The sequence below is a fragment of the Hipposideros armiger genome, unplaced genomic scaffold (genome assembly GCF_001890085.2).
Source record: "Hipposideros armiger isolate ML-2016 unplaced genomic scaffold, ASM189008v1 scaffold_426, whole genome shotgun sequence".
In the NCBI taxonomy this organism is placed as follows: domain Eukaryota; kingdom Metazoa; phylum Chordata; class Mammalia; order Chiroptera; family Hipposideridae; genus Hipposideros; species Hipposideros armiger.
The window spans coordinates 779,270-804,247 of record NW_017731776.1 but is presented as its reverse complement, the minus strand read 5'-3'; the positions used below and the strand labels follow the sequence as shown (position 1 = coordinate 804,247).

General features: G+C 43.6%; 1 protein-coding gene across 1 annotated transcript; it reads right to left on the bottom strand.

Moving 5' to 3' along the window:
* Positions 1 to 1,017: 1,017 nt before the first annotated feature.
* EIF3L (eukaryotic translation initiation factor 3 subunit L) lies at positions 1,018 to 24,972 on the bottom strand. The gene is made up of 13 exons (XM_019664664.1): positions 24,879 to 24,972; positions 24,274 to 24,322; positions 23,179 to 23,389; positions 20,002 to 20,081; positions 16,004 to 16,065; positions 13,417 to 13,486; positions 13,147 to 13,220; positions 9,968 to 10,139; positions 8,336 to 8,490; positions 7,417 to 7,587; positions 6,133 to 6,630; positions 2,049 to 2,129; positions 1,018 to 1,237 (listed from the first exon to the last, which is right to left on the bottom strand). The coding sequence occupies exons 1-13, from the start codon at positions 24,909 to 24,911 to the stop codon at positions 1,199 to 1,201; spliced, it is 1,695 nt and encodes a 564-aa protein (XP_019520209.1). The 5' UTR covers positions 24,912 to 24,972; the 3' UTR covers positions 1,018 to 1,198.
* Between the last annotated feature and the right edge of the window lie 6 nt (positions 24,973 to 24,978).

The following is a 24,978-nucleotide window of genomic DNA, read 5'->3' as shown; positions in this document are numbered from 1 at the left end:
CTATTGCTATTTCACCTCTTGTGCCAGTCTTAAGGTAGGACTTCCTAAAGTAAAAACACAAGTTTGGGAAACAAAAGACCTGTCTTTGCTACCTACTACCTTGACCTTGGACAAGCTATTTAATTGCTCCACGCCTCACTCTCCTCAATAAAATCAGGATACCAAGTTTACCTATCTCTAGAGTAAGTGAGATAATGCATAAACTGTGCAGGCTTACTCCTGAATATAAAGTTTCTACAGGTCCAAGAACATTTCATCTTTGTTGAGCAGGTCAAGTGAGATGCCTCAACCAGCTTCAGTCAAGTTTTCAATTATCATAGATCTGCATTATCTGTGCTTTGTTAGAAGGTTTTGAGGTGCAGAAGACGCCATCTCAGAGAAGTCCCCGAGATGGCAGATCCCATATGGATGTCTAAGGGAGGGGTGGCAGTGAAAGTGAAAAAGACACAATTCAGTTGTGACTGGCGTGAAGGTGCTGCAGGCACACAGCAGCATCAAACTCAATGAGGGTGCAAGAGGCCGCACACAGCATAAATCATGGCTTTCCGCGTGAGGACTCAAAGGCCTAGGCAGCAGACAATGGTAGAAAAAAGGAGCAGTTTGGAGCTAATTCTTGGCTTTTTTTTATAACTTTGTCACCTTGATCAAGTCACTTAATTCTCCAAGTCCATTTCCTCATCAACAAAATGGGGGTACTACTGCTAAACCCAAGCTGTCAGGTGTAAGCGATGTACACGGATTCCTGGCAGTAAGAGGTGCTCACTAGCACCCCCGCTAACATGCATGCAAATCACAGCAGGTCACTTAATGCTCACCAGGTTCTTGTGAGGTGCAAAGAAGATACTGACTATGAAAACGTCCTGTAAACTGAATAGTGCTTTATAACACAGGGATTAAATAAGTTCCATTTAAACACCAATAACTGATGCATCATGAGAAAGCACCATGGCACACGGAAAGTTACCTGTTGTTGCCCTCATCCAACATGCTCCCCAACAACAATAATAAGATGACAAATTTGGCTCCAAAGAAGACCCTTTACTGAGACCTATTTAAAACATTTTAGTCCTTGAGTCAAATAAACTTCATCAGTTGACAGGCTGATGACTGAGCAAGGTAAAGGCCCCACAGTGGCAAAAATACTCCCCACCAACAACGTCATCAAGCTAGATTCTAACTAACGCGGGTGTGAAGGTACTCAGGGTCTCTGTCCCATCTTCTTCAGAGTTCGATTGAGCTAGAAGAGAAAGAAAAGCAAAGTTAGAACGGGGATTTTCACCAAATCTTTTCCTATGGTGTACGTGATCCCCAGGTCAAAGGCTTCCAGGCCCGCCCTCTGACATCAGGGAGGGGAGTCTCTGATGTGGGCATGAGTGGCTACTGTGTGTAAAGCCCAGTTAGGTTCTCCACCCAACATCACAGGGCCCTTCACAATTCATGCAGATTGTCCTATCTGCCCTTCACACTCAACAAACACACCCTATATTGCTCATTTATACACAGGAAAAGGATTCAGAGTGGCTGGACTTGCCCGGGCTGAATTACTACCCTGCTGGAGGAGCCTGGCGGCATGGAACACAGTATAGCAGTGACCTCTGCTGGAGAACGCAAGGCACCAGTACGCACAAAAAGAGGCCTGACCCACAAGACCTCTCCTAGGGCAAGACACAGAATGCACCAACTCTGTCAAAACAGAGTTCCCTGTCCTCTGCCTGCAGGAACTGGCCAGACCTGTCTTAAGTTGCAAAATAACTTCCAAATCGGGAGGGACAGCTGAAAGGAGGCAGTGAATCCACCCATATTAGGAACGACCAGGGAGGGAGAGAAGATCGCTGGCCACTCGCCGAGGGAGATCTTGGAAAGAGGTGCTGATGTAGCAAGTTCTATAGGCCCAACCCAATTCCCCAAACCCCAAGCAGCCAGCCAAGTCTAGCTCAGAAACTTACAAGGTCAATTTCCGGCTTGCGTGAAAATAAAAAAAATTTAAAATTCCCCACCCAGTTTCTAACTTCTGTCCCCAGCCCACACACCTCTCTCAGACCTCTCACCTCTTCAAATTTGTGAATCTGCCGGATGAAGAAATCCCCATAGCGCCTGGCAACTTTGGTGTCTGCGATGTGGATCATGTCCTGTGGGAAAAACAGTCAGAGAAAAGCAGTGAGGCAGAGCCACTGATGGACTTGCAAATAATCATGATGCTAAGTGCAAGATAAACCCCTAAAGTGCTTTTCCAGTTAACAGCAGCTCTTTCTTTTTAGATGACTGATTTTTATTTTCTTCTTGTTAATCATTTATTTTTATTTTCTAGTCTTTTTCAATGAACATGAATCTTTTGGTAATAAAGACACTTTGTTTTTTAGCTGAAAATATTTTGCTGAATGTCATTTTACTTGTAAATTCCCACATAATTTAGGTTAAGACCCAAAAAGTTTCTGAATATTTAAAAGGATTTTTTCAAATAAAGGCTGAAAAGAGAGAGAGAGAGAGAGAGGAGAGAGAGAGAACAAGCAAGCAGTGTTTTGCCAAAAACAAACCTGAACCAGGAAGAGCAACGATAACAAAAACATGCAATTAAAAACTTTTTCATGTAGGGTCTTTAAATCATATTTTTATTAATTTAACTTGAATATAATTTCATAGCAAAATTTTATTAGTTATAACCAAGTTTATAATTCTTTGCAGAAATGTTTTATTAAAGACCATCCAGATAGTAGGGACTAGTTAAGCTGGATCACTAAGAGATAATAGAAGTATGTAGCAGGTTACTGCTATTGTCAAAGAACATGTATGTGTCAGCCATTGGGAATAAACTCAAATAGGACTTTAGGTAGTTGACATGATCCTGCAGGACACAAACAATTTTATTTGATTTTGAAAAGCATGATTTAAAACACACTGAAAAACTTCCATTACTGATATGTTTCTACTTTCGGTGAGTCTGTTCATGTCAGCATAGCTAAATTCTGATAAACACCAAGTCTTTCAAGAGCCATAAACTCTAAATGAGAGGATTCAGTTTAACAAGATGATCTTTCAAAAACAAACTACTCAAACTGACCTGGTAACCAGGTATATACCCAAGAGAATATCTTCACACAAAACCTGTATGCAACTATTCACAACAGTGTTATCCACAATAGCCAAAAAGTGAAAATAACTCAATTATTCATCAAATGACAAACAAAATGTGATGCAGCCATACAATGGAATATTATTCAACCACAAAAAGGAATAAATGATATGTGCTACAACCTGGGATGATACTTGAAGAAGACATGCTCAATGAAAGTCAAACACAAAAGGTCACATGTTTTAAGATTCTATTTATACAAAATGTCAGGAATAGACAAACCTTCAGAGACAGAAAGCAGATTACCGGTTTGCCGGGGATTGGAGGAAAGGGGGGATTGCAAATGACTGCTAATGGGCAGCGAGTTTCTTTTTGGGGTGACGGAAATATTGTGGAATTAGATACTGGAGATGGTTGTACGACATTGTGAATATACAAGTCACGGAATTGTACCCTTTAAAATGGTAAAATTTATGTCATGCAAATTATCTTTAAAAACTGAAAAAAAAAGTAGTATGTTTAAACACTTTCTGAAAACAACTAAAAATGCAGGATAAATTATTTTTTTTAAATCTCTTTATAGAAGTAAAGAGCTGAAAGAGAATAAAGAACTATTTAAAACAGAAACCATCCTGGGCCGGCCGAGTGGCGCGTTGGTTAAGAACTGGCTTGGGACGCCAGAGGGCCCCGGTTCGGATCCCACATACGAGGGCCAGTGACACTGCCCTCCACAGCTAAGATGCTGAACAACAGCTCAACCTGGAGCTGGGCTGCCATGAGTCGTCGGCAATGGTGTGGGCTGCAGCCCCTGCTGCAGTGGATTGCCATGGGCTACCGTGTGTAGCCAGCAGCCAGCGTGAGCGGCCATCCAGAAGCCAGCGACTGATCTGCCTTGCCCGGGAAGAGCGCAATGATGGTGCCAACTTGGGCCAGTGAAGCAACGTCCACAACTAGACTGAAGAACAAAAGGACAGCAACTTGTCTGTTCCCCTTCCCCTAATTCCCCAGCACTGTTCCCATCCCCCAATTCCCCAATAAAAAAAAAAATCTTTAAAAAAAATAATAATAAAATAAATAAATAAAACAGAAACCATCCTAAGCAAAACACAGAAACCCCATCTGTACTGAGGTCATTTGCTAATCCTAGAAAACTTGGGCAGACGGGACAAACCAAGGCCAGGGCCAGTCTAACAGAAGACCCTCCTTGTCGTGCTGGGATCCTAAAGTACTTCCTCAAGCTAAAGGTAAAGCAGAACAAAACTATGACCCCACTCCTGACACAAAACAATACTTGCCAAGTGCGGAGAGGGGAATAAACTAAAGAAAGAAAAAAGACCCACTGAGACGTTATAAACACTAAGTGATTCTGTAGGCGGGTCTTGTCGCCTGCCTGGTCCAGGGGACCGCAGGCTATAAGTTCAGTCTATGGGGGTCCCAGACCAACAACACCCCAGGCACCTTGAAGAAGTAAAAGGAAATCCCCTCCAGAGAAGTGAACGTTCACCCCAGCCTTCAAGGAATGCAGCAAATGGGTTTTTCAAGGACAATAAATCATATGTAGTGAAATAAAAAAATAATCAAGCACATAAGCAAACACTGCCTCATGAGTAAAAAAACAAAAACAAAAACAAAACAAGAAATAGAGCTGAAGAGATTAATTAGGGATAGAATGATCAAACAGAAAGTATTCAGAATGGAGAAAGACATGGAAGACAGGTTTAAGAGACATGGAGATTTACATACCCTAAGAACTCCAACAGAATAGAGCAGAAATAATATCTAAGAAATACTGCCTACAAACATTCTAGAAAAGATGAAAGATGCCAGTCCACTGATTTTAACGGACTGCTATAAGACCTTATCAGCATTCCTAGTATGTTGGAATAGAGCGTTTTCTTTACTTGTAAGTGTACGTACATGGGGAAACAAAAAGGAAAGGTGGTATTTCATGGAAAGAACAATTCTAGGAGTCTAGAATATTTTAAGTCTAAAAAAACTCATTTAGGAAAACAAAACAAATTACTTCTTTAAAAAACCTCAGTAGGACATTAAAATGTCCAGCCTGAACTTAAATTCCCAAAAGTGAAAACTAACACTGTTCCTCCACCCGCCTCTCCTGAGGAAACCACTGCTGTGTGGGTTGTGCATCCTTTCAGAAATAACTCTTCGCATACGCAAACATATATAAATGTATCACTCAAAAAAAAACAAAAAACCTTAAATGGACCACCGACAGCCACTCCATAAAGCCATATGTGTACTTTTCATAATAGCCAAAAACCATCCAAATGTCCATTAGCAGCACGAACGAAAAAACGCCAGTCAATAATTGCAGTAGATGTTAGACTAAGACAGAGCAACACACATGAATTACTGCTACACACAACGATGCTGGATGGTGAATCTCTCAAATATAATGTGAGCAAAAGGCCAGACACAAAAAGGGCATATACTGTACAATCCCATTATAAAAAGTTCAAAACCAGGCAGCACAAACCCAGAGCAGTTCAAGTCAGGACAATGGCTTTCCACTTGCTAAAGTACTTCCCCCAGTCTGTAAAGCACCCGCCCCCTTTCTTCTCTAACCTCATCTCCTGCCACAGTCGGCTCCCTCAAGGCCACACTGCAGCAGTCCCTTAACCCACTCGGCTCACTCCTGCCCCAGGACCTTTGTTCTAACTGCTCCCTCAGCCTGGGATGCTCTTCCCCCAAATATGTGCTTGACTAATTTCCTCCCCTCCTTCAAGTCTTAGCTTCTACTTCACTTTCTAAACAAAGCCTATCCTAAGCACCTCGTTTGGTGATGCAGCTTGTACCTTCCACCACCACTACCTGGACTCTGTAACACCTGGCAATTTGTAACCTACTACATGGTTTGCTTAGTAGTTTTTTACACTAGACTATCAGCAAGAGGGCAGAAATCTTTGTTAATTTTGTTCACCAGTTTGTATCCCAAATGCTCAGAACACTAAATGGAAGACAGTGGGAGCTTATTAAATATTTATTGCTGAATGGATGAATAGAAAGTGCCCCAGAGAACCTAGCCCAAGGGGCAGTCATACCTTATCAATGTAGAAGTCAACCTCAGAGGCTGACTGGAATTCGCCGTCGAGGGCGGAGATGCCGCTGGTCCACACCAGGTTTTTCATCTTGTGTTTGAAGACAAGGAGCTGGATCCGGAACTCCTGCTCCGTGAGGTCCAGGAAGCCGGCCAGCTTGGCTACAGGCATGGTGGTGTAGAGCTTGAGGAAGCTGCGGATGGTGGAGAGCTGGGCCTGCTGCTGTACTTCATCGGCGAACACCTTGAGCTGCTGCAAGAAGGGCTCCTTGTGGTAGTTGGGGTGCACATTGTCATAGTTGGGCACGACCGGCGACAGGAATTTGGGGCAGGAATAGCTGAAGAGTTCCTCGTAGACCTGCGGGTCGCCCTTCTGCATGCGCAGCATCTTGTCCCCGTACTTCTCCCGAAGCTGGAGGTGAATGCTCTCGTCGATCCGCATGGGGTACATGGTGAGGGCAATGGCCAGCAGAGCGTGCATCTGCTCATTCTGCTTGTTAATCTGGAGGTGGAGAGACCGGGGAGGGGCCAGTGAATGGACATTCTGGGGCCCCGCTGCCCACACGGCCCCACCACTCTCCCACGTACATACACAGATCTCGGACTTCTGTCTTGGTCTTGCCTCAGTCAGTTCATTTCCCACTGTCTCTCCCAATCCTCCCTCTAGTTCTATTCCATTCTGGCCTAGTTCCAGGCCCTCCTTAGTTGTCTCCTGGATTCTTTACTGGTGCCTTGGTCTCTCCAGCCTGCCACACACAGCACTGGCAGGTCGATCCTCCCACACCAGCTATAATCAAGTCACCCAGAAACCTCCAACTGCACCTCAATGCCAACTCTCACACCCTTAATTGACTACTCCCCTGCCCTCCAGTCAAAATGATTTATTGTGCTGCTATCACCCCACTTCCAAGTCTCAACGGCTTTGCTCTGCCTAAAAGCTTCTCCCAATTCTATGCATATCTAGGGCCCACCCTCCTCCCTGGCAAACTGCTTGAAGACAATACTCATTGAACTCATTTTTAAACACCAGAGAACACTCAGCAAATTGTTGCTGAATAGTAAGTGTAGGCACTGCTGGGGGATAACCCCAGCTAAAACACACAGTCCTTACTTTCAAGGTTTTAATGACCTGAGGTAATAGACATAACAAAAGAAACTCTTAGCGTAGGCCAGCCATTAAGAAATCATTGTGTTGAAAGAGCATACAAAAAAACCCCAAAAATTTGGATGGCATTCACCAACTGTTGGCGCAGGTGCCCCGGGGTCAGGTGGTCAGAGGCCCCCTTACCATCTCATACTTGTAGGTGGTCCTCTGGAACATGCTCTTGGTCCTCTGGATGTACAGGAGGATGTTGGCAAAGACCCGGATGGCATCTTGGTAGCGACGCATCATTAAATATGCAAACCCAACATAATAATATGTGGTGACCTGGCACTCGGGCACACGGGAGTACATGCTCTGTGGAGGGAGATGGAAGAAGCATCTATGAGGCCCAGACAATTCATCCCAGGCAGGATCTGAAAGTTCGTGGGGCGTAGTGTGAGCTGGGGCAGAAGCACTGAGAGCTCCCTGGAAGAAGCCCTGAATATGCAAAGGACACCCTGGCTCTGGAGGCAGAATAGCACAGACTGTACCATACACCAAGTTATGTGACCGGAGGCCTCCATTTTCTTGGCTGTAACAATGGGACTGGACCGGGTGATCCTAAAATCTTTCCCCTCTAAACCCTCTACACCTCAGTTTTGTCTTCTTCCTTGCTTTCTACTCCTTTCTTTTGCAAATATGCCCTATAAAGGAACAGACAGATAAGACAGACACACACACACACATCAAACAAAAAGGTACCTATTTTTATGTGGCTAGGAAAACCACCACAGTTCATTATATCACTATTTATACTCTCTTAGAACTAAGCCTTTGTTAGTTCTTTAAGACTAGCACAACTTGAATGGTAAAAATCTGCCATTATCATTGTTCTAAAAACAGAATCAAAAGACTGCTGAATATTTTAAGTGTTAGTTAAGTACCAAAGAGAAACCCTCTTGTCCAGCTTCAGATTTTCAATGAAGTGGCTTCCCAGTTCTTAATTTTCAAATTCCAGGGGAAGCGTCCTCTATCAGCTCCCAGATACTTGCTCTAAGGGTTTCTCTTGAAGCAAACAGACTTTCCGGTCCAGGGAAGACTGACAGGGGAAACAGGTAATTACCTTCTTGTTCAGTTCGATATTCTCCAGCACCTTGATTGCCTGGTAGTAATCTCCTAACAAGGAGTGCAGACGCAGAAGCCCCACCAGGCTGAAGTAGCCAAGCATCTTGTACAGGGAGTGCCGTCCATACTCCCCAGCCACGCTCTCAGGGTCACCTGAGAGAGACAGACACTGAACACTTCAGCACGCGGAGGTGAAGAAAGGCACGCCTCAGTAAACTCTTCACCCACTGCCAGCCTATACAATTTCCTCCAATAAGAATAACTCTGCCTTCAAAGGAATACCAAGAAACAGCATTCCTGGCCTTATGCTAAGTTTTAATTTACCAACAGTTGGGTGGAGGGCAGCAGTTCTTTTATTTTTTATTTTTTGGTCCCGACACACCTGAAAACACGAGGGCCCCTCACACCAGTAAGTTATTCACCAAAGCCCCATGACATCATGAACAAAGCTATTCTCCTAATAACACTAAAATGCTATTTGCCTTTCCCACTGACCTGAAATTTACAATACAAACACAGTGCTGGGTAAAACTACTGACAACTTGGCATAAATCACGCAGAGGCATAGCTGGACTGGCCATCACTGTATTCTCTCCCACCACACACTTTGAGTGAAAGAACTGGACACTTTTCACAGTGCCACTTTTACTTAAAAGAACAGCAGACATACAAACTAGGGTTGTTTAAATTTGGGTATTTAGCAGATATCTTCTCAAACATGAATGAAGCCAGCCTGTTACACTTCAATGAAAGCGCCTGACAATGAAAGTGTCTGCTGCCAAGGAAAAATTAGAATTTTTAAGCAAAAATTAGAATTTTATATAACTTGTATCTGCCACTACGAGCTCAACAGCTTCCAAATAAAGATTTATCTGATAAGGTTGATGACAAAGTAACAAATGTGATTTTTTAAAAATTGTATAACATTTAGAAATTCTTTACAACTCGATGAATCAATACTTTACAAAATCATGAATGAGTAAAAGACCCACTCAAGCTGCATCAAACCAATAAATTTCAATGTAACAAAGCGAAGGTCCACTGATATGGTTTCAGATTCCTCCTTGCAACTAACCTGTAGGACACCACCACCTGTCAAGCTCTGGTGTCGTATCAAAGAATATCCGTCCTCCCTGAAGAGCCTGTTAAAAATTCCCCCTCTTTCCCAACTAAGCATATTTGTGAGGCCAGATTTCCCTCATGTAGTTCAACCAAAACAGCGTATTGCAACAGACTGAAAGCAGGAATGAGAATCCACTCTTCTAGAAGCCAGACACTAAAGAAATTTGCAAAAATGCCTCTCTTCTCACTGAAAACAATTTTTTTACATAAACTTTGTGATTCTCAGTCTTTTAAAGTGTACAGTAATCTTGAAACCAAAATGTCTGAAAAGTGCTGAATCTACAGAAAGGCCCTGCAGACACAGGAGTGTTTACAAATGTGTATCTTAGAAGTACATTCAGTCTATCAACCAACTGCCAAGCCCTGGAGCCCCCAAAGCTGGCACTCAGCTACTATTCACACCCAAACACCAAAGAAACGACAGCCCATTTATCCCCTAGGAGACGGTGGCTCCTTCTCACTTCCCACCGTTTCTGTTCACTGGGAACAGATGGCAAGCCGCACTCACCTCCGCTTGTGTACACCTCCAACTGCCGGTTGATGTTGGACTTGTCTACCAGAGAGTGAAGGACATTGAGGACACTGTGAACGTTCCAGATTTTGGGATTGGAACGAAGGAAGTCAATCTCCTCTTCCGACTTCTTGGCGGTCTTACAGCGGTACTGACTAAATGACTGAAACTGTTGAGGAAGAAGGGAAAGATGCAGCAGTGGCTTAAACCTGAAGTGACAGCCCAAGTGCATGATGCTGGAAATGAGGCGATGCCCAGGGCTCTGGACTGGGAGGGGTGGGGGCGAGACTACAACTCATGCTAACCCTCTCTATACACCGTTTTCTCCGAGCCATCTTTAATTAAGCTGTGAATTTTGTTCGTTACTGTATGTTAGTTGTTGCAGAGTTAAGTAAAAATTTCGAAGGTTAGGGATAATTTGTGGAAAAAACATTCAATTTGGAGTCAAACACAGCTTAAAGTCGCTTAATATCTCTGGGCTTCACAATGTTGTTAACCTGGCCACCGGAACCAGGTGGTTTGTAACAGATCTCTATTCAGATATGGCTTTGCCATGCCAGGGTTAGCATTGTGATGGTGTGGTGGAAATGGGTTAGGTATCTGTCATGTGTGTCTTCTCTCCCTACCAGAGTTACCATCAATTCACCTGGAACAGGAACCCAGTCTATGTCACCTCTCTACCAACCACAGAGCCTGGCCAAGTGTAAAGCACACAAAGGGGACAAGTCACAGGTTTTCTGGGGGGCAGTGGTTCTATCTGGGACCAGCACTGGGCTGGCTCCATCTGTCAATCAGAATTTCTTAAAGCTCCCTGGTTGATTCTGGTACACTCAAGTCCGGAAACCAGCGACCTAGAAAGGCTCTAGGTCCTAGTTGACCTAAGATTGCTCTTCAACTTTAAAGTATTATCCTCTTCTAAGAGTACAGGAGAAAAAGTTGCCAGATTTATAATAAATAAAGAATAGTATCCAGAAAATATAAGGAATTCTCATACATTAATTAGAACAAGACAATCCAATAAAAAAATAGGCAAAGGATACTGATGACCACTTCAAAGAAAAACAGGATTGGTCAATTAACAGGGAAAATGCTCAATCTCTTTAGTTGTTAGAGAAATATAAATAAAAATGAGATTACTATTACTTTCCCATCAAAGTGACAGAAATTAGATTAATAACAACCAGTATAGAAAGCTTACTCTCAAAAGCTGCTGGTAGCAGTGTAATTTGATACATCCTTTTGGGAGGGCAACGTATTATTATTTATTAAAAATTCAAAGTGATTGAAAAGTTCTATATTTTGATTATGACTGGGTTATACACTTGTCAAATCTCATCGATATACACTTAAAGTTGGTACATTTTATTGTACGTAAATTATGCCTCTATAAAGTTGATTTGAAAAAGCAAATAACCTTCAACCAAGAATTCTACTTCTAGTGATCCCTAGCGATGTACCTATGTGTAACACATACAAAGATGTTCACTGATTCATTGTTTTTATAGTGAAAACCAAAAACCCAAATGTTCCTCACCAGAGGAGTGATATGTCCATATTATATATACTTGCACAAAAGAACAAGGTAGGTCTCTATATGTTAAGTATTCCAAGTCATAGAAAACTACACAATATAATAGGACACCATTTTTTTAAATGATACATTTTTGTATGTACACATTTATGTAAATGCCTAAGAAACATTAATGTAGTGCCTGTCTTTCCGATAATTAATGCCTCTGAAAAGACAAGGAAGACTCACTTTATCTGCAGTTTGAAAAATATATATATATTTTTAAACAGTATTAACTCGTTTCTATTTTTCTTGTATCAATAAAAATAAACAAAAGAGAGTGGCAGGGAAGAGTCACCCACCCCATGTGGCATCTGCCTGGCTGGGAGGGATCACCAGGCCCTCACCAGCCAGTCTGTTAGAAATGAGTCACCTTACGCCCCTTAGGAAGAGAACACCAGCTAAACCCAGGGAATTATGACGATCTTAAGAGGGATGAAGAACCTTAGCACAGATGATCCTCCTCGACTGGCTACCAGTCAACAGGCCTGCCCATCTTCTAAAATTATGCCAAATTAGAGGCTGACGCAAGCCAACGACCCAGAGGGGGCAAACAAGGCCAGTGTGCTTTGTGGCCTAAACTGTACAAAGGCACTGAAGCCTCATCTTGAGCTGGAAGCCTCTTCCTCAAAGAGCCCTAGGGAGGTTTGCTTAGCTCTCCAATCACAGCTTAGCAGCACTTCATCTTCAGTCTCTTTGGTCCATGGAGCTCAAACAATATCTTTATTAAGAAATCTAGTCCCCCTGAAATACCCAGTGAGACCTATACCATCCCCATAAAACATACGGAAAACAGATTTTTCCAAATCCTTTTGTTTCTTAATCTATATTATATTTTTTTAAAAATTGGGCTAAAATAAGGTGACTAACGATGATATTGACCATCATAACCACCAGGCAAAAGCTATCGAGTAAGTATTCTGTGACAGACACTGAGCTAAGCACTTTATACATAATCCCCCAGCAACCTTCCCAACAGTCTGTTTTAGAGAAACCAAGGCACAGTGTGGGTATTAGTAATTTGCCTAAGGTCCCAAGCTAGTGAACAGCAAAACTTGAACTTTTACCCCCAGGCCCACAGCTGCAGTGCTTGACATCGGGCATGGTTCTCAGTAGAACCTTTGAGGTAAGATTTCCATTTTGATAAAAATGTTGTTTTATTCTGATCTAGTATGTACTTAAGTAACCATTACCACAATCAGGATATAGAACATTTCTGTGTTATAGGTGAGGAAAGTGAAGCCCTAAGAGCTTAAATAGCACGTCACTGTTACAGAGCTACCAGGTGGCACCCAGACTAGAATCCACTTCTACCTAGCCCCAACGCCTGTGAGGCCTGTTTTTTTCTGCCAGGCTACCTCTCAAGGTCAGGTGAGAACTTGGTGAAAGTTCAACTCTCCTGACTTCCAGGTTCCTTTCTGGAGCTCTTAGGCCTTAATGACTCTTCAGAAAACCAAGACACAGGAGTCCACCGCCATAGGATATTTCACACAGCAATGGGCATGTTTTTATACATGTATCTTTTTAACAACACAAGCAATGGTAACAGCTACTCCTCCTTGCTTGGACCAGTTATTTCAAACTAGGCCACGGGCTGACCAGATACCTGATAGATGAACTCATCGATGATATCCCAGAGCCACTGGTTGGGTAGTTCAAGGGGAGCAGGGCCATCAGCATCTGTGCAGATGACAGAAAAGTCAGACTCGAAGCCATGACTATGCCCATTTAGAAAAGCTGCGGATCCCAGTTTATAATTTCTCTCTGGAAAGACCTCCCCACTTCCCACCTACACATTAAATCCTGCTCAAAAGAGCTGGCGGCCAGTATGAGGCCTCATCATAGCCTCCCCAACATAGCCAAACCCCAGACTCACTAAGAATGTAGTTGAAGAGATTGCAGTAGTTGTAATAGGATTCAAACCTCTGCTCCAAGGAAGGTCCCCCCTGTAAAGAGAACAGAGACATCAGGACATAGATCATTTAAATGTGCTTTACTCATGACCTACCATGATGGCTGAAAACAAACACATGAGAATTGATGTCTGTGCTCTCCTTAGTATGCAGAGTGCTCAGGTGAGAGGGAAGACAAGCGCTACAGCAGTTCAAAGGGGCACTGAATATCAGACCACAACCATCAGGTTGTACGGCAACAGCCTAAACCGAAAGTTAGAGAACAGGTATACGCATCTGGCAAAAAAAGAGGAAATACAGAACTAACAAAGGCAAGAGGTCAAACTGTGGTGCTTGAAGGTTGGAGAATAAGAGTAGACAATGCTATACTGGGCTATGCTGGACCACACCAGACCAGGGAAGGAGTAGTCTTTAAGTGCCAAACAAGAATCTAGGCCAGGGTGGTCAGCAAATCCACCATCATCTGTTTTTGTAAATAAAACGTTTTACCGAAACACAGCCATGCCCATTCGTTGTCTATGGCTGCTGGAAAGGCATAGTTGATCAGATTCGACAGAGATCATCATGGCCCTTGAAGCCTAAACTACTATCTGGCACTTTACATAGAAGGTTGCTGACCCCTGATCTAGACTTTATATTGCTGGCAACTGAGAACCACGGTAGGTTTCTGAGCTGGGGAACATGACTGACGTATTCATGATGGAGTAGAAAGAACACTGCCTTGTAGTCTTAGTCCCACCGCTTATTAACTGTAGGGTTTTGACAACATCTTCAATCTCTCTGTAAAATGATACTATGTAGTGCCTAATATAGTAAATGCTCTTTCAATGAAAAACCTCCCTCTAGAGCAGCGGTTCTCAACCTTCCTAATACCGCGACCCCTTAATACAGTTCCTCATGTTGTGGTGACCCCCAACCATAAAATTATTTTCGTTGCTACTCTATAACTGTAATTTTGCTACTGTTATAAATCGTAATGTAAATATTTTTGTTTTCCAATGGTCTTAGGCGACTCCTGTGAAAGGGTCGTTCGACCCCCAAAGGGGTCGCGACCCACAGGTTGAGAACCGCTGATCTAGATGCTCAAAACTGGTCATGTATGTGGAAGTGCCCTGTTTGTTATCTATCAAAAAGGTTACAGAGTCTATCAGTACCTGCTGAATCTTTATCTACAGACCAGGGGGAAGATTAGAGGTGGTCAAACCAGCTATACTACGGCTTCTGATGCATGGTCTCCCCAAAGCAGCCATGTCATACAGGCTGGCTAGATTCTCAGCCTAGCCCACAAAGTACCTGACCATGGTAGTACCATCCATGGTAGGAGGGACTCTGCTTTCTATCAAATAAGGTACTCAGAGATCTCACTGGGATGCCAGAAAGACACGGCTCCTACATTACTTTGGCAACAGGAACTCCTCCAGCTATCACCACTAATGGTGGCTCCTACCAAGGCAGGAGCTCTTGTTAGGTCAGGAGGTCCTCAGGGGAACAGGAGGTAACTGGGTAGCTGGGATCTCCTTAGGTGTAAACACTCTACGGAAAGATTGTGGTGCAGGAGATAATGCCTCGAACTAGGGTAGCAGCAGTGGTGGCAGACAAAAGTGGTTGGTTTTAAGTATGTTAAAGGTAGAGCAAAACAGGATTTGCTGCAAGGATGGTGTCAAATTCAGAGTAAAGTCAAGAATGACACCTAGATTTTCAGTCCAAGTAACTGGGTGAACAGTGGTATCATTTATTGAAATAATGAACACAGGATAAACAGGTTTAGAGAGAAAATAAAAGTTCAATTTTGAGCATGTTACACTTGAGATGACTATGAGCCAAGTGGAGATGTTGAGCAGTTGAATATCCAAGTGTGGATTTGGAGAGACTGGGACTAAGTCACTGGTGTATATAAACAGTACACATAGAATTTTAATACACATCAGGCACTCCAAAATCTAGGAATTAAGAAGAGAAGACTTGAACCAGTGCCCGAAGTTGGGGAAGTGTAGGAGAAAGAACACTGGTGTCACAATAAGACAGGTTCAAGTTTTGTCACTAATTGTGGTAATTTGAGAAAAAGTAACTTCCTTGCACCTCAGTTGGCCAACTCTGCAGGGCCGCTGTTAAGGACTGGAGACGTGGAGATGTGTGCCAAGTGCCTAGCATTGTGTCTGGCACACACGGACAGTTTTATGTATGTTTCAAAGGGAAGGAGGCTCAGTGGTAATGCACTGAAGGGAAAAGAAAGGGCATCCCAAGCAGAGGCAGCAGAAGGTGCTAGAGCACACTATTAGGATGGCAGCCCAAAACCCAGCACACAGCCATGAGTGTGCAGCCAGGGAGAACTGGGCATGGAGAAATTAAAAAGAATGTACAGGCTATGCAGTATTCCAGTTTGTCTGGAACGGATACCCAGCTTCCTAGGTTCAATCATCCCGCTGCCATTTCTTAAAAGAAAACATGCCAACCACTCTTAGACACTGAACCAATATAAACTAATGACTGTGCTCCAGGGACAAAATGGCAAAGAGTTTTAAAAACTGCCAGCAACGTTTAGATACTCACACTGACTTTGGCATATATGTGTCTGTAGTACAATTCTTTGTACAAAATCAGGAAGACAGCATCTGAAAGAGATGGCAGAGGGGTACTTTTAGCAATCCACAAAACAACTAGCGTCTTCTGGCAGTTTTGGCCCTTTGGGGGCAGTAAAGGGATAAACGTGATTTCAGAAACTAAACATCTAAACTCTAATGCTTACACCCTAAGAATACATGCAAAAAGAAAATTTATTTCTCAAGGGAAGACTAGATTTCAGGTGGTGAGCACACAATAGAGTATACAGATGTCGTACTACAAAGTTGTACACCTGAAATTGATGTTAACCAATGTTATCCCATAAATTTAATAACAAAAAAAAAATTCATTTCTCATTTTACTTTCAACCTCATCTTAATCTAGTTCATACCCATTTCTGTTCACCATTTAGACTTTTGCCATCCAGTTGCTTAAATAAACTGCACATAAATAATAGCTCCATAAAGAGCAATGACGCTACCTATAAAAACTGCAAATGGGGCCGGCCGAGTGGCGCGATGGTTAAGAACTGGCTTGGAACGCCAGAGGGCCCCGGTTCGGATCCCACATATGAGGGCCAGTGACACTGCCCTCCACAGCTAAGATGCTGAACAACAGCTCAACCTGGAGCTGGGCTGCCTTGAGTCGCCGGCGACGGCGTAGTCTGCAGCCCCTGTGGCAATGTGTTGCCATGGGCTACCGTGTGTGGCCAGCAGCCAGCGTGAGCGGCCAGCAGCCGCAGTTGAGTGGCCATCCAGAAGCCGGCGGCTGATCTGCCTCGCCCGGGAAGAGCGCAATGATGGTGCCAACTTGGGCCAGTGAAGCAACGTCTGAAGAGCAAAACGACAGCAAGTTGTCTGTTCCCCTTCCCCCAATTCCCCAGCACTGTTCCCATCCCCCCAATTCCCCAATAAAAAATCTTTAAAAACAAAACAAAACTGCAAATGTATCATTGACTTAGAAATCTTATTTTTTTTTAATTTATACTATTGACATGATACAATCACTTTTTTTAAAAAAAGGAAGCTTTTTTAGTATTGATGTTATGCAGAAGAGTTAACATAGCAGACTGATAATGTCTGCTATTCTTTACAAAGCCTGCTAGTAAAGTTGGTCTTTAGCTGGCAACTGGGAACTTAGATTTCAGGAGGGTCCCCACCACCCTGATAAGGGCGCTCTGCTGTGCCTAAACTGTGCAAACAATATGGCTTATTCTGAACATCTGCTTTTCCTTCTGGGAGTCTGGAATTTTGGTACATGCTAGGCAGAGGGTGCCTACATGACTAGCTACCAATAAAATCCCTGGACACCAAGTCTGTAATAAGCTTCTCTCGTGGACAACCTTTCACACATGTCACAATTCCTTGCTTGTGGAATTAAGCGTATCCCATGTGACTCTAAGGGAGGGGCTATTGGAAACGTGCGCCTGGTTTCCTCCAGGCCTCATCACCACATTCACCTTTTCCCTTGGCTGATTTTGCTCTGTATCCCTTTTGCCGCAAACCCTCACAGCTGTGGGAACAACTATACACTGAGTACTGACTGAGTCCTCCCAGCAAATCATCAAACCTGGGGGTGGTCTTAGGAATCCTGGGGATGCACAATACTCTCCAAAAATATATTAATAAAAAAAAAAGGGGGGCATATAGCCTATGTAAAAAAGTAACAAGAGTTACAGTTGACCCTTGAACAACACCGGTTTGAATTATGCAGGTCCACTTACACGTGGAATTTTTTCAGTAAATACCTGTACCATTTTCAATTACAGTCAGGAGTCTGCATATGCAGAGGGCCGACTATATATGCTATCTATGCCATTTTATACAGGGGACCTGCGCATCTGTGCATTTTGGTATTTGCAATGGGTCCTAGAATCAACCCCCATGGATACCAAGGGACAACTTAAGTTTTGGGGGAGTCAAAAGTTATATGCAGATTTGACTACAAGGGAGGTGAGCGCCCCTAACCCCTGCGTTGTTCAGGATCAACTGTATTCATATATGCATATGTATATGTATATATATGTATATATATGTATATATATATATATATATATATAGAGAGAGAGAGAGAGAGAGAGAGAGAGAGAGAGAGAGAGAGAGAATCACAGGAAGGATAAACAAGAAAATGATAACACTAAATGGCTCCAGAAAGAGGAACTGAATGCTTGGAGATGGAAGTGGAAGGAGAGTTTTTATGACAAATCTCCATTTATACTCTGAGTGTTATGAATCCTTACCTGTCTAAAAATATATGAGACTCCTGATGTTTTTTAATATACGTAATATTACATTCTTTACAGGCAAACAGGCTCTATATTAAACAAAGGATAAGGTCTTTTTTTTTAAGAAAATTATTAAGAAAATAACGCTTCTTTCAGAGCGAGTTCTAAGCCTTAGTAATGATACAATATTTAAGTGTTCAAAAAATGTTAGCTGTTTAAAAAAAAAGAAGGGTGACCGGTTAGCTCAGTTGGTTAGAGCATGGTGCTGATAACACCGAGGTTGCTGATTCGATCCCCACATGGGCCACTGTGAGCTGCGCCCTTCCTAAAAGAGTCAACTATGCCATTGTCGCGTGAAAACCATGTGTAACCAATGACCATGGCTATCCCCCAATAAAAATTTTTAAAAAGAAAAAGAAAAAAAAAGAAATGCAAGACTTGTACACTGAAAACTACAAAACACTGTTGAAAGAAGTTAAGACCTCAATAAATGGGAAGTGTCCATGTCCTGTGTCCATGGATTGGAGGACTTAATATTGTTAAAATGTCAATTCCCCCAAATTGGTCTTCAAATTCAACGCAATCCCTATCAAAATTCTGCCGCCTTCTTTGCAGAAATTGACAAGCTGATCCTAAAATTCACACGGAAATCCAAGGAACTGAGAAGAACCAAAACAATCTTAAAAAAAAAAAAAAAATTGGAAGACTTAAACCTTCCGATTTCAAAACTTACTACAAAGCTGCAGTAATTAAAATGTAGTACAAGCACAAGAATGTAGACACATATCAATGGAGTCAAAATCAAAGTCTGGAAGTAAACCCTCACATTTACATGATAACCAATTTCGACAACAGTAACAACACAATTCAATGGGGAAAGATTGGTCTTTTCAAAAATCGGTGCTGGGACAGCTAGACATCCACATGCAAAAGAATCAAGTTGGATCCTCCTACTTCACACCATTTATAAAAGACACCATCAGAAAGTGAAAGGTGGGGGCCGGCCGAGTGGCACGAAAGTTAAGAACTGGCTTGGGACACCAGAGGACCCTGGTTCGGATCCCACATATGAGGGCCAGTGACACTGCCCTCCACAGCTAAGATGCTGAACAACAGCTCAACCTGGAGCTGGGCTGCCGTGAGTCGCCGGCGACGGCATAGGCTGCGGCGTAGGCTGCAGCCCCTGTGGCAGTGGGTTGCCATGGGCTACCGTGTGTAGCCAGCAGCCAGCGTGAGCGGCCAGCAGCCGCAGTGAGCAGCCGTCCAGAAGCCGGCGACTGATGTGCCTCGCCCGGGAAGAGCACAATGATGGTGCCAACTTGGTCCAGTGAAGCAACGTCCTCCACAACTAGACTGAAGAACAAAAGGACAGCAACTTGTCTCTGTTCCCCTTCCCCCAATTCCCCAGCACTGTTCCCATCCCCCGAATTCCCCAATAAAAATCTTAAAAAAAAAAAAAAAAGTGAAAGGTGGGACGAGGCTAGAGAGCCCATTCCAGTCACTGTAATGACCTCCCAAATCAGAGGGAAATGGAAACGAGTCAGGACAAAGAGCTCAGTTTCAGCTTTCACCACGTGTTGAGAGATCTCTGTCCTCTTCATTTATTCAGCCTTCATTCAATAAGTTATTTACTAAGAGTCTACTGTGTACCAAGACCTGAGGAAATAAAATGGTGAGCAAACAGACACAGATCATCCTGAGCTTTCTACTGACCCCCAGTCATAGGATCCCATCCAGCACACAGGACAGAGCTCAGACCTACCGTTGCCAACCTGTGGAGCAATGGCTTCAGCCTCAGGCCAAGGTGTATTCTTGAAGAATCTTTCTGTCAGCTTCGTCCAGCTGAAAATCAAGCAGAAAAATTCTAGAACTCCAAAACAGAAAGGACCTGAGAGAGGCAACCCTCACATTTTACAGGTAAGGACCCATGCTCGAATAGTGAAAGAAGTCACAGAAATAAAGCCAGGGCCACAACCTTCCAAGTCTACAACTTTCCTCAGAGGGAGAGTTTACAATCATAACATGATTTAGAGCTGGCCGAGTGACTCAGTTGGTTAAGGGTTGGCTTAAGAGCGCAGGCTCTAAGCAACAGGGCCGCCAGTTCGATTCCTACATGGGCCAGTGATGCTGCGCCCCAGCTAAGCTGCCACTGAGCTGCCAACAGGTGGCAGGATGGCTCAACTGGTGTAACAACAAGATTACCTGTTGATGGTGGGCTACCCCCACCCCCACTCCCCGCCTCGCCTCGCAACTAAGTCTGAACTCAGCACCGAGCTGAGCTGCCACCCGGATGGCTCAGTGGGTAAAGCGTGCGCGCTTAACAACAAGGCTGCTGGTTCGACACCCATGGGTTGGTGGCTACGCCCACCTGCAACTAAGACTGAACATAGCACCTTGAGCTTAGAGGACACAAGCTGCTGACGGGAGGCCAGATGGCGACTGGCGCCCTCCACAACGAAGTCTGAAGAACAACAACTTGGCTGGTCCCCTTCCCCAATTCCCCAACACTGTTTCCCTCACCCAATTCCCCAATAGAATCTTTAAAAAAATAAAAATAAATGATGATTTATATCAGTTAGGCACCATCATGCTCTTCAGGACCATCTCCTGCCTTTGTATCATGAACTCTAGCCACATTTAACAGCTTGCTGTTCCCTGATTTGAGAATTACTTTTTAGATACTCCTATAGCTTCCTCCCTTAGCAATGCTGTTTCCACTTCCTGGAGCACAGTTCCTCCTCCCCCTCTCCAAACACAGAAGCAAATCTGATACCACAACTGACCTACAGCATCCAACCCAAATGCTGCTGCCCAAGATGCTTCACCCTACAGGAAGTTTCTCTTCATTTTCTCTCTCCTGATCCTTCAGCAACTACTTCAACTTTCCCCGTCTCTCCTTAAGCCCCATTTCTCTCTCTTCTCCATTTTCAGTTCAACACAGAAACATGCTCAAGTCTCAACAGCCCGTCAGCCCGTCCGTCCTCTACACTTACCAATTCCCCTTTGTCAACCCCCATTCCTTGCCCCACTGTCATCTGGCTTCTGCTTCCACCAATCCAAGGAAACTGACTTTGCTAAGATTACCAAGTACCTTCTAAGTCGCCAAATTCAACTGGGTCCTTTCTCATCTCAATCTCGCTAGAGCACTTAAACATTTGTTGACCACTCCTTCCTTCAAAGTCTCTTTCCTCTTTGGTTCCCATGACATTTCTCTCTGCTGATTTATTACCTACTTTTCTGCCACTTCTCTCTGCTCACTTACTATCTAGTTTTCTTTCTGCTCCATCTCCTTTACTGTTTCCCCTTTCTTTGCCCACAGCCCCAAAGGAGCTAATTTCTCAAGGTGCCGGCCATTCTTCTCACTACACATTCTCCTAGGGAAAGATCTATGGCAACTGGACTTCAGCTAATGTCTGTAACTGCCTGCGCCGTCCAGTACAGCAGCCACAGGCCACATGTGACTGAAGAACTGAATTTATAATTTTAGTTCATTTTAATTAATTTAAATTTTAAAGAAAACAACACAATACTTAACTCAGTTACTGGAAAACTTTCAAGTTTTGGAATATATTTTATATTTGGAACAACTTGGGTATGTGACTCTACTTTTCCAATTAGGATCATGAAATCTAAAGAGAGATCAAGTATTTACACTGCACGCAAATTGAGATGTGCTACAAATGTAGCACAAACCCCAAAATATGGGATTTAGAAGACTTAGTACAAAAAAAAAAAAAGACTCAGTACAAACAAAAAGTAAAATATCTCATTAAACGTTTAATACTGATTATATGTGGAAATATTTTAACTATATTGGATTAATAAATTTTTAAGATTATTTTCATCTGATTCTATTTTTCTTTAATGTGGCTGATGAAAAAAATGTAAATTACACGTGGCTAGTACTATATTTCTATTAGACCACACAGAAAGAACCAGGGAATGAAAGAAACACAGGTCAGGGATGAATCCCTATTCACTGATCCAATAGGCCTTTGGCTAGCTGCCTTATCTACTCATCCTTCCAGAACTTGCTTAAATTCTATTTCCTTGGTAAAATCTTTCCTGACTATCCCAACCATAACAGACCCGTCTCATCTCTAATGCTCATTACATAAGGTCAGCCCCCTAAAAACCAGAAGCAACCACTCATCACCCTGTTATACACTGAGAAGTTATATAGCAGTTTAGAAATCAGGCTCTGGTGTCAGACTGTGCAGGTTCAAAACTCAGCACATCTGCTTAACTACGTGACCTATCCTTTCTATATCCTTTCTATGCTTTGTTTCCTCATCTATAAAACAAGGAAAACCAGTGGGCCGGCCGAGTGGCTCAGTTGGTTAAGAGCTCGCTCAAGAGTTTGAGCTCTGAGCAAAAGCGGTTCGATGCCCGGCCCGAGCTGAGCTGCCAACAGCTGGCAGGATGGCTCAGCTAAAAAAAAAAAAACGAGGAAAACCATAGTACCTACTTCATGGGGTTACTGTGAAAGGTAAAGTAGTAAATACAGGAACAGCACTCTGGACGCTGCCTGATCTGTACTGATCATACATACTAATTGCTATTAAAATTATTGACAGTGATGTTATTTTAGGCTTTTGTGTAAGTTCTAGAGATACAGAGTCCAACCAAATGACATGTCCCTAACCCCAGTGAATCACAGAAACCCCTGGGCATTCTCTTTACCGAAAAATGATTAAGCTGCACCCCTTTTTAGGAGTTGTAAGGGCCGGCCAAGTGGCTCAGTTGGTTAAGACCTCGCTCAAGAATTTGAGCTCTGAGCAACAGCGGTTCGAGTCCAGCCTGAGCTGAGCAGCCGCTGAGCTGCCAACAGGTAGCAGGATGGCTCAGTTAAAAACAAAAACAAAAACAAAACAAATGCAAGGAGTTGTATTACTAAGCCAGTCCTGCCCAGAAAGAGATTTCAGCCAGCAGCCCGTACCTGTTCTCATAGATGTCCTGGATCTCATATACTTTCTGGTCAATGACATCGCTGGAGACTCGACTGGCCTGCAGCTCATACACCTTCTGGTCAATCAAATCCGAGACGGTTTTGTGGAAATACTGGATGAAGTTTTTGATCACTTCGGGAATCACCTGATAGGTCTGCTGTTCATACTGACGTTCGTAGGCCAGATCCTGCTTTGGATCTCCTAGAGATTGGAAATAATAAATAATTTACAAAGTGCTTTCAAACCCACATATATAACGTAAGGTTTGTTATACATAACAAAGCTACAAAATCGGATATAATTTCCTTTTAAACAGTCCGAGCTATAATCCTGCCCAAGTCACTTCCAATCCCATCACCCTGTTTCTTCACAACATTTACCACTAAAGGTATTTACCTATTACCTGTTTCCCCCACTAGAACCGAAAGTCTACGAGGGCAAGAATCTTGTGTGTCTTGTACCAAGATGTACCCAGAGGACCGAAAAAAGCTGTGTGTGGTGCAGAAGGGGGAAGATTGTAGGAAGGGAGAATTAAGTAGTAGGTACTTAATATTTTTTGATGAATGAATAACTGCCATTTTCTACCTATGTGATTTGTTGCAAGTTGCTGCTAAACTTACCCGTGCTGAGTTTTCTCATCTGTAACATGGAGACAACATTAACTTACATACTGTACAGAACTGTTGTCAAGGACTACATGAAACACTTCACACAGAGTACCCAGAGCAATGCACGGCACATACTTAGCGCTAAGTCAAACAGTCACTAGCATTTCAGGAAACCTCAAAAACTTTGGACTTGCCCTTTAATTTTTCACAGTTAAGGTTTTCATCTTCAACTAATAGTTTAAAGAAGGAAATCGCAGCCAGGATAGTAATCCTTTCCTTCTGACACTTTGAGGTGGACCATGAAAAAGGCCTGGTTTATTAGGCTCGGTACCGCCCTCCTGCTGAGCGCTAATAACTGACTCCAACCCTCACCCAACAAGAAGTTTTAAACAGGTGCCCGTCATAGCTGTTCTGAGACATTAATAAAAGGCGCCAACCCTTAGAAGTCCCCAGCTAACCAGAAAAACCCCGTCTCACCTGTGTGCATATCATAGTCGCCGGAGTAAGAATAGGGATCATAAGCAGTCTGTTAAAGAGAGACAAAGACAGGAACAGTCACCACCTCGTGAATCCAAAATCCTTTCCAGGGCTCACGTGCCAAGCAGGGTACTAAGGATACAAAGGTGGATAAGACACAGTCTCCGCCTCTGAGGAACTCACACGCCTGTGAGAAAAGGTGGAAGGCAATGACAACGCACAGGTACAAGCGCTGGACTATAAGGTAGAGCAAAACACGAGACGCGATGGGCATCAGCGAGGTTTGACAAGACTAAGCCCAAACCATAAGAAGAGTTCAGCTACAGAAACACAGAAGCCCAATAACCAGCCTCTGCTCCCGCTTTCGGAAAAAGGAGAGGACGAGGGGACCGGACAGGGGAAGTCGGCGGACAGACACGCAGCTGATGAGGACCCGGCAGTGGTGGCAGCAGCACGAGGGCCGCGCAGACAAGGAGGCCGGCTGGAGCGGGTCGCGGCTCGCGGGGGCTCCCAGAGAAGGCCGGACGCCGTCCCACCGCGAGGCCCAGCATCCAGAGAGACCTGCCTCCGGCGGGGAGCCCAGCGCCCGCTTAGGGGCACGTTACCTCAGATTCGTAATCGTCAGCGGGGTAAGACATGGCTACGGCTCTCACGAACACCGCCGATGAGATCGTGAAGAGCGGCCTGCGCCTGCGCCCTGAGGCC